Source organism: Alligator sinensis, unplaced genomic scaffold (assembly GCF_000455745.1).
Source record: "Alligator sinensis unplaced genomic scaffold, ASM45574v1 scaffold1463_1, whole genome shotgun sequence".
Classification (NCBI taxonomy): Eukaryota; Metazoa; Chordata; order Crocodylia; family Alligatoridae; genus Alligator; species Alligator sinensis.
In genome coordinates, this window is record NW_005842628.1 from 413,387 (window position 1) to 423,657 (window position 10,271).

Below are 10,271 nucleotides of genomic sequence, written 5' to 3' on the forward strand. Positions count from 1 at the left end.
CTGGGGCAGGAAAACCGGCAGCAGCGCTGGGAGCGGCGAAAGCGGTGAGAGCCGCATCTACAAGAATGCCAGCTGCGGAGCCGATGAGAGAGCCGGTAGGAGAGCTGGGGAGGGAACCGGCTGCAAAGCCGGTGGGAGAGCTGGCAGGGACGCCGGTGAAGGAACCAGTGGGAGAGCTGGCAGGGACGCCGGGGAAGGAACCGGGGGGGTGGGAGAGCCGGCTGGGACGCCGGTGAAGGAACCGGAGAGAGAGCCGGTAGGGACGTCGGTGAAGGAACCGGTGGGGAAGCCGGCAGGGACGCCGGTGAAGGGACCAGTGGGAGAGCCGGCTGGGACGCCGGTGAAGGAACCGGAGAGAGAGCTGGCAGGGAAGCCAGGGAGGAAGCCCGCGGGGGCAACAGGACCTCGGGTCTTGTAGTCCTTGGACCGGAGCCCAGCTTAAGACATCGAGTCAAGCTGGTCGGGGACGAGGGAAGAGACAAGGCGGGGTCGGTTAGAAGAAACTGAGAGATCCACGACCAAAGGTAGCATTGGCCGGGGTGTAGGGGAGGTTGGAGCCCTGTGAGTGTCCGCCGAAGGCGTGACAGCACTGGAGGCTGTGGCGAGGGGGACCCCCACCACTGAGGGTCCAGTTAAGGCCGTGTCTGGCAGGTTTCGGGGGGGCGCCCCCCGCCCCCCGGGCACCCCCTCGGGGGACCGTCACCTGGGGCACCCTCTGGGGGCTGCCCGCAGGACCGGGGCAGACCCGGTCAGCCACCCGAGCAAAAGCAGCCCGGGAACGCCTTTTGGATCAGAGGCGGGCACAACGTTACACATGTTTATGCTCGTTTATGCAAGATCTTTCACTGTACACGTGCAGTCAAGCAATGGGCACTGCAGCAGGTGTTGCAGAGTCTGAGGCTCTGTGCCACCATCACGGGCAGCTGAACCAATGGTGTAGCCATGCTTCTTCATTAGTTCCTTGGAGCATCCAACTCTGGTGCGTAGGTGGTTGAGACATTACCACCTTTGCCATGATTTGTCGGCCCCTGGTAGCAAGGACTCAGCCACTGGGATGTCCATTTTTTCACTGTCGGGTATTTTTCAGCCTCTCATTCCACATCTGTAGTTGGTTTAGAGTGTTAATAGAATATTACCTGACTGGGGTTGTGACGTGAATGCTTCTGCTATGCCCCCCTACCCCCTTAGACTATTAGGAAAGGATGGCTGGAAGACACATTTGGAGGTCCTTGAGTCCAAGCCCCTGCTCAACGCAGGAGCATCCCTATCCAAACCATCCTAGTCCTGGTCTAAACTAGTCCTAAAACTGCACAACCCTGCTGCACAACTACAAGACACTATGCAGGACACCAAATTCACCCTAACTTGCCACAGGTAAAGCAGGGGAGGTGTGGATGGCAAGACCCTCTAACCAAGAGAATATGATCAGCGGGTGGGTGTGTGTTGGGAGGGGGGTGGATGTTGCAACCATACGGGGGGGAGGTGTTTGGAGGAAAGGGGTTTATAGACTATATTCATGGGGCCAGAAAGGGAATGAGAGTGATTATGCCTCTGTGGGCAAATGATTAGTAAACTCATCTGAGATGGGGGAGTCCCGAGTGCCAGCCCCTGCTCCAAGGAATGTTTATGAATGTTAAACCGTCAGTGGTTACAATGCCTAGACACGCTGGACACCAGATTCCTCTCCACCCCTCTCAGCTGAGCTGCAATGGCTGTAGCCTAATCCCAGACTACAGCCATGTGCAAGCACCCATTCTCATGCTCCCTTTCGCTCTGGTCCTGTGACTCGTCTGTGATGCACAGACTGCTGTGTAGTCTCAGCAGGTGTGAACAACCCTTTCCTGCACACCAACTGGAACGGCTTAAGGCCCTCTCCTAGGAGGATCCAGCTATTGGTTGAAGCTTCCTCCTTAGAGGAGAATATTGGACTCAGATCTCCCAGATCCTGGATGTCCCACATGCTCTAACACTAAGATACTTTACGGGGTGGGGGTGCAGCTTTTCTAGGGCCATTTTTTAAGGGGACTAAAGTGATCTCTACTCCATTCTTAAAAGAAAGATTGCAGCATCTTTCTACTGAAGAAACTTCTGGGCTGTGGATCTCAAGGAGATGGGTTCGCCTCCCTGCAACCATAAGAAAAGGACATTATTTCAAGTATACCCACATCAACATTTCCCACCTTGTTAGCTGGAAATAGCTTCCCTATTCAGTGCACTATTTTTGGATCCCACTTGGAGGCACCTAGTTTTTTTCCCCATGCGCTGGGTTATTTACCTAACACAAGGGTGTGGAGTCAGCTCTGGAGACCAGGTACCTAAAAGTTATGCATTGCAACACCACACTTTTAGGTTCCTCAGGTTTTTCTTTGATTCTGGTCTCCGCTGAGCATGTTTCTGTGATTATTGCTGGCTTCAATAGGATTTCAACCACCAGAGAACTGCTTCTGATCCACCCTCCCCTCCCCCAAGAGTAAGGTAAGTATTTTATAAAACAGGAAAACTTTCCTTGGCTTTCCAACCTGGCTACAGGCTTCTCAAAAAAGCTCTGTAAACTGTTCAGCACAGGCCAATAATCATAGCTTCCCCCTCAAGATTAGCTGGTGGTTTCTGGGACCTTCCACTTTGGGGCATACACCAGCTCCTGGCTTCTGAGACCCTGCGTGAATCCCATTGTTCACCTGTATCAAATCTCAAAGCCCTCCCCAATGTAGTCCAAACGCTCGCTAGTGCCACAGCTTCCTACCCAAGGAAGCCTTTGAGAATTCAGTCAGTTACATACAATGCTTCTTACCCTCTTGGGCCTGGACCAGCAGTCCAAATAACCTTAGAGGCTTTGAAAAATCACATTTCTGTCATGAAAGATTGACGGGGAAGTTCTTCCATTCAATTTGGCAACTTCTACATTGGGTGGTATGTACCCATGTGTATAGTTCTGCTGACTAGATAAGACTTAGGGCCTTGTTGCATGGTCATTTTGGGCAGCTCCTGAAGCATTTAACTCCTGGATTGTCTGCACATTAACACCTGAAACTGGTGTAAAGCACTTGTTATGCAGCTCAATTACATCACTCTAGGGCAAGTTTATCTCTGATCTGCCCTACCCAGCTCCTGTTGCACCCTGCCCCTCACCCCCAGTGGAAGCAGGAGGGGACCCTGAAGGACAAAGGGAAAGCCCTGGGGGTAGGGGGGAGGCCCGGCATGGGTGGGGGGAGGAAAGGAGAGGGGGATTTTTACCTTTCAGTCCTCCAGGTCCTTGCTGGCCTGAAGTGTGACTGCTCCAAACATGAGCTAGCACTACCATCCATCCACATTTGTGTGGCTCACAGCCAGTTGTGTAACAAGGCCCTTAGCAGGTCTGTTTGGCAGAGCTGCTCAGTGTGAGTGGGGTTTGTAGAAAGGTGACCCTTTATGGGCACATCATATTTCATTTGGAAAAAGTCCTGACATTTACAAGCCTAGGACTCTATGATTTTAAATATCAGAGACATTTCTTCCTTCACCCTATTTTCAAAGTCACCTCCTCTGCTCACGGTCAAACTGATCACCACATTTGGGATAAAGAAGGAATTTTACTTTACAGCCCTCTGTCTTGGATCTCGAGTGTTTTTAAAAACCCTTACAGCAACAGGACATTGACGGTGCCCTTGTCCCCTTGCTTCACCTGTGGCAGGTTCTTAAGTGTTTTAGGGCAATGTGTCTCATAGTTGTGTGACAGGGTTACTGGTATAGTTTTAGAGACAGGTCAGACAAGCACTTGTGTAGGATGGTCTGGCTAGTGATCTTGGGGAGAGGGTTCGACTAGGTGATCTCCTGATGTCTCTTCCAGCTCTACTTCTCTATGATTCTGTGATTCTTTTTTGTTGCAATCTGCAGCTCAGGTATTTTGTTTAAACACTTAACCATCTAAATAACAGAAACCTCAGTCAAGTTACCTTGATATTTATTTTATTTAAAGGATCAGAAACACAGTCATTGTAATTCATTTGCACTCATAAGCGCCAACATTTCCTAAATCACGTTAACATTCATGTATCACAAAATCACTTTCTGAGCTGTGCAAAGTACGAAGGAACTGTTCAATTAGCTGAACCCATTTCTAGAATAGCGACCCTGGCATTATACAAAATGGGGCTGCCAGAGGGATTCTTTCACTTTTTTTTTTCTATTGTAGGAAATGTACTCACACTCCTCTACTTCCTTCTCTCTTTCCTTTGTATGTAGTTAGAAAATGGACCACAGTAGGAGTCAATCCTCTTTCACAGTCATGGCACTGGTCACTTTCTTTAATGCTAATCAGTCTGATGTTCTGCACTCATACTCCTGGCATGGAACTGATTTGACCAAGAAGATTACTCAGTAACCCAAACTGTTATAATAAGCAATAAACGGGGGTGAGAAACAGCTGTTTCCCAAACTTTCAAACACCAAAAAAATATTTCTTGCAGGAGGTATGACCAAAAGGAATATTTTAACTCTCATTATCCATCTTTATCATCATTATTGTCCTCTCTCGAAAATACATTTAGAAACACTGATTTCATGACACAGACGTGTGTTTTCCTTTATTTCCTTGCATACTAGCTTTTGTGCCATACAATTTAAGCATTAGAGGGTGGAAATCTGGAAGTATTTTAGAGCTGGCTGAATACAATATGCAGTAACCAAGGCATCTTCCTGTTTCATTTTTCTGAGCATAGTAAATGCAGTCTTGGAACCAGATTTGAACATGGATTTAATCATTATAGTTTCAGCAAAATCTCTCTCCTTCTGACAGTATTCACCCAGAGACTTTACAGAACACATTTTTGACGTGGCTAGCTTGCTAACTCTCTAGTGTCTTGTGCAACACTGATTTGGACCAAATAACTGGTCAGATAGTTCTTTGTTCTTAAGTCAGTCTTTGGCAGAACAAAAATTTTTAATCTTCTATTGGTTACAAAAAGGCAACCTTCTCCCAACAATAGTCAAACATTTTAGCAGCTGATTTTCTATAACTGGGAATATTAACAAATGATATAATGTTAAAAATGGGGGAAAAAATTATGCCTCCCTTCCTCCCCCTCCCCCCCAATAAAAAAATAAAAAATTGAAAATGTCTTCATGCTTTGAAGGTGCTACACTTGGCCACAGACTGTGTTTCTGGAATCTGTTCATTACATATGACAGCAAAAGCAACTTAATTTTACTGGAGAACAGTGTCATAGAATGGAACTTAACATGAACGTTCATTTATACATATTGTGATATGTGCTAGTATACACATCTTGAAAAACACCAAAAGACATCTTTCTCGTGAAATACTGGTAAGAAAATGATGTCAATTATCTATTTTAATAAAACCATGTCCAGAGAACTGCCCCCCTAACTTGTGCTTGTTCGCCTTGGCAATCAGCTTGCCACTTGTGAAAGGCAAGATACTGCCACAGTTAAAAATATTCCTTTATCATAACTTGGTTTATGCATAATTGATTTTTAAAAAATACTCTCGTAATTACATTTCTGGATTTTTTTCTCTTTTTGATTAATATGAATAACTGGATAAACTTGCTTTATACTTATTGCACTTTGAAGTCCCTGGTAGGATGGAAGCTTACATTGCCCGATTCATTTTGTATTGTAGCTTGACCAGGTTTAGAAAATGAACAGCATCAAGAACTGTATATTTCTACAGTAAGAAATCACACTTTGATCATGATCATTACAGCCTTTTCAGCTCAGCTCTCATCTCTGTGATGCAACGACAGAGGAAAATTCCACTATTCTTGTGCTTGCTGGAATCTGCAGTGTTCTTTTTATTGCCTTAAAAGTCAATTAAAATTACTCCTCCTGGAAATGCTCCCAATTCTTGAATACTTATCACTGTCTAGACAGAGTATTGTGCTTTAGAAACTACATCTGTGAGAGGAAGCTTGTTACACACAGTCAAGTATATGCCCATCGCTGCCGAACCTGATTTTCTCTCTTGCTTTACGTAATGCTAGCAAACACTTTGAACTTGCTGAAACGTGCTTTAGATGCATTTCAGATTCCTATGTCAAATGTGAAACCTGCTGCAGCCTCGCCGTTGAGCCAAACCAAAGTTTTCCTAATAAAAAAAGTAGCACCAGATGTTATGAAAAAGAGAAAATGTCTGCTCTATTAGGAATATACACAGATATAAAGGATAACAATCCTTACAGTAAAAAGTATGTCGTACAAAAAAAAGCAATTGGAAGTGATACTGAAGGACAAATAACCATGCTGCATATAATAAAGGCAGAAGATAGGTAAAAGGGATTCTGCTCAGATAACCACAATTGAATGGTGGAGCCATACTTCCTCAAGGGTGTTCCCAGTACATGTCACTGGTGCTTCAGATACTATGAAACTAGTCACTAACACACTTCCTGACTGACGCTTTTATGCAACACATTTTTGAGGTATATCAACAGCATGACACTAATGTTTTGGACTCCTCATTCTTCCTTGCAGGATACTGCCCAATTCTTTAGCTGGGTTTCCCGTACTTTCCCTTATCTCTCCTGGAAAAACAAAATCCCAGTTCCATGAGCTTCCTACCACCCCTCTTTAAACTTTCAAATCCATCTTGCATAGGCCAGTAATAAGAACACTGCAGCTCTGACAAATAAGTTACAGCAATAAAACAACTTTCATTTTTTTCTCTTTTTTTAAAGATATTTTCTCTATAATTTACACAAAGGGGAACAGGTGGAGTTCAGGTTAGATACAGTCCAAATGTGCATCCTCTCAGTCTGTAATTCCAGGTGGAAGGCACTACTTCAACATACCACTGTATGCACCAGATATGGTTTTGAAAACACAGCAAAGTACTGTGCCTCCAGAGCTGTAGACAGGACGGCTGGGGAGTCTTTGGAAATAGAAATGGCAGTGGATATCAGTCAGGTCTCCCTTGGCTGTCTCTTTTTGTGCTATGGAATTTCCCCTGAAAAAGTCTTCAGTTCAGAGAGTGGCAATGAGTAAAACGTGTCCTCAGAAGCTCTCTACAAAGCTTCCGGGGAAGAGGCCTGTCCTGCCATTTCGCTGTAATGTCCCTTTATACCAGCCGTCCTCTCTTTTCTTGTGCACAAACACAATGTCACCTTCTTTCAGTTCAATTTCTGCTTCGCTTTGAGGTGGGTAAGGTACCACAACACGATATCTGTAAAAACAGAAGGAAAGACTGTATCACACACAAATCCAATGGTCTGATCTAGTATTCCCTCACATGGGCAGGATGCTACTGGGAGCTGCATGAAGTCGGTCCTACTCTTATGACAGCACAGCACATTTCAGAGAAGTGCAAACTGAGTTTGCCCCAACTGCCTTGCAAAACTCCATCTCCATCTCTGAAACCTAAACTTCCCAACAGTTTAAAAAGGATGCTTGTCTCTTCCTAAGCACTGTATGGAGTGGCCTTGTATGTCTCAGAGTTGTGCAAATAATCAATTTGTTGGTTTAGTGGTCAAACCGGGGTCACCAGAAAACACCCCTCTTGGCCCCCTGTGCCAAACAAAAACCGTTAAACATTATTTGGGTTTAACAGAGACCTGCCTCCTTCAGTCCCAGCAGATAAATCAATTCATACTCATATCAAGCTCCATCTTAATTCAGTTTCTTGTCCACTACTATTGCACCTGGAAGGCTGATCAACCTTATTCCTCTGAGAGTGAGAAACCATCATCTCATTCTAGCCATGCACAGGCAGGTTATATTTGTTCTTGTGTCAACACAATATTTTAGCTTAGGCAGCACTTCCCCACCCTCCAGTATTTGTCCCCCTGGGGTACTTACTGAAAGCAATCAGGCAGCAGTGTAACTGGGAGGAGGCAAGTAGCTGGTGAGTCAGAGTGTCATGACCCAATGATTGTGTGCGCACTTCGGCACTGCAGAATTATTTCCCGCCACATGGAGCTTTCTTTGCATGGTGCAATTCTCAGTTGCATAGAGAAAACCCCGGTGCAAAGGAGTTCCTGCCACCCGTATGTAAATTTGTTTCCCACTATTGGCTGTTTCTAAATTATTCCCACATGGCGGCTAGCGATTGGCTTGCTAGTCGTATAAGAGGTTTGAGCAGTTTCCGCCCAAGTTATAGAGGACTCCACAACCATCTCGTGGGGACTCTGAAAGGTCAGAGACTCTGAAAGGGGGCACCTGGGTTCTAGATGCTCTTCAGCCTAGGGGGATTCAAACCCACTTTAGTAATTTTTAAGTGTCTTAACCCTGACTCCTGCTGATGCTGCATTTACGGGCAGAAAGGAATGAAGGTATATCAGGGCCAGAAAGAGATCAAATCAGAGGAGGCCAAGCCCTAGAAGTTCAGGTCTCAGAGGAACCATGTAAAATCTGGAGGTCCTGAACTAAGGCCCCTCTAAGGGAAGGTGTCATAGTTTCCATTAAGTGGAAACTATGACACCTCCTTTGTGGTAACCCTCAGACTACGGCTGAGAAACAAGCCTCTCACTCACTCCTATGCTACACACACTGCAAGCAAAGCAGGGGTGGGAGATAGCCTAGCTCACCTGTAAGACCAGTGCTCTCCAAGCTGCATATTCATCATGTAAGTTTTGCTAAAATTAATTCACCCAGCTCCCATAGTATTGTACAGTCATTTTGTCTTACTGTACAAGTGGCAACTGCTGGAAGGGAAACTGTTTCTTTCTGGAAGGGAAACTGTTGGTTAGGATACAGCAAGTTTCAGTTTTCACCTACTGTATTTTCTTTGAAGTTTTTCAACAACCCTAGTTTTAAACCCATTCCTGGTTCTTTTAGGGTAAAAGAACTGGTCTCAGAGCTGGCTGTATGGGTAATGCACCTAGTGAAGAAAGAACATGTGGGTTCTTCACCAAGAGTTGTGAAACGAACATAACCCCTCATGACATGGGACTTGCATGGGTAGGGTTGCTTGGCACTTACGGGAGATGAGAGTTTTAACCACCAGGAAAGGGGGGACAGGCTGATTCTTAGTATTGGACAGTTAGAAGGATCTGCCTGGCTGGTAGAGACCTAGGACCCTCCCGGCTAGAAACTGCTAGTTTTGGGCTGGATCCCTGTAATTTATTTTTCAAGATGTGACGGGCTAGCTAGAGGTGTTGTGAGAGGGGTGATGTGGCCCTCCAAGATGAGTTTACCCTCTGCAGCTGTAACTGTGGTACACACCCAAGGCCATCTTTGGTGCATGGGAGGGAAATTGCTCATAGAGAGAAACAAAACTGATTTGCTGCTCCATCTCTTGGTTTGCCCCCTAGTTTCTTATGATTAGAATTGGCAAAAATTGGGGACTCTGAGCCCATGAGAAATGTACATGCTTCAAAAAGTTTGGTTTTTGCGTAGAATCTGAGTAACTCTATTTCCCCCCCCCCAATATCCCATGAACTGGAAATCTTGAAAAAAATCCTTTCCACAAACACTGACACATTCTATTTTCATGGAACATTTTGGATCCGGGATAGACACACTTTCCATCAGAGCTCGGTTTCACTGGAAAATTTTTGCTCAGCCCTGCTCAGGACCTCAAAATATTTTGCTCATGAAGCTAAGGTATGAGAGCACAAAGGAGCTGCTAATTGTTCCTATTAAATAATGGCAGTAGCTCCTTATCACGTGTATGTTTTTTTCTAGCACTGCCCCTGCCCTTGTCACACTCGTCTTCTGCTTTGCTGCATCTTGCTCTGGACTCTTTCTGAAAATGACATTGGGGTTGTCAGGAGCAACACAGACAAAAAGGCTGCCCTGTCCTAAATAGTTAACAAGTAACAGAACAATCCAGGTAGTCAGCTTCTAAGCTTTTTTAAGTGTGGGGAGGGAAAGCCTGCGAGCATTTTTGCTGCTTATAGGCCATACCTATACAGGCAACCCCCACTTAGCGCTCTTAATTGGATCTGGAAAAACTGAGCGCTAAGTGAAATCCATTTCCCCATAGGAATGAATGTAAATAGGGATAATTGGTTACCACCACTTCTTGTAGCTGCCACCGCCTCTGCCCATCCGCCAGCCACTCCAGCACCACATGCCTTGCCCTGAGCACGAGCCCCCACTGGCCCTGACCCCAGGCACTGGTGCTTCTGCTGCCCCACCCTGGGCGTGGGCCCCCGCTGGCCCTGGCCACTTCTCGCTGCTTCTTCCCACCCCTCCACCTGCTCCAGTACCACATGCCAGCCCAGGCCCCATGCTCCTGCTGCCCCGGGCCTGGGCACCGGCGCAGGTCCTGCATTCATGCCTGCCCCCCCCGTCCCTCTTTCTGCTTCTGTGAGAAGACTCACCGCTTCTCACCA

General features: G+C 46.1%; 1 protein-coding gene across 2 annotated transcripts in view; it reads right to left on the bottom strand.

Annotated features, from left to right (window-relative positions):
- Positions 1-5,504: 5,504 nt before the first annotated feature.
- Positions 5,505-10,271, bottom strand: part of SH3RF3 (SH3 domain containing ring finger 3) — a 316,210-nt gene continuing 311,443 nt past the window's right edge. For both annotated transcript variants that reach the window (XM_025215184.1, XM_025215185.1), the window contains one exon: positions 5,505-7,159. In XM_025215184.1, coding sequence (XP_025070969.1) covers positions 6,991-7,159 — 169 coding nt within the window. In that variant the 3' untranslated portion in view covers positions 5,505-6,990. The remainder of the gene's footprint in view (positions 7,160-10,271) is intronic.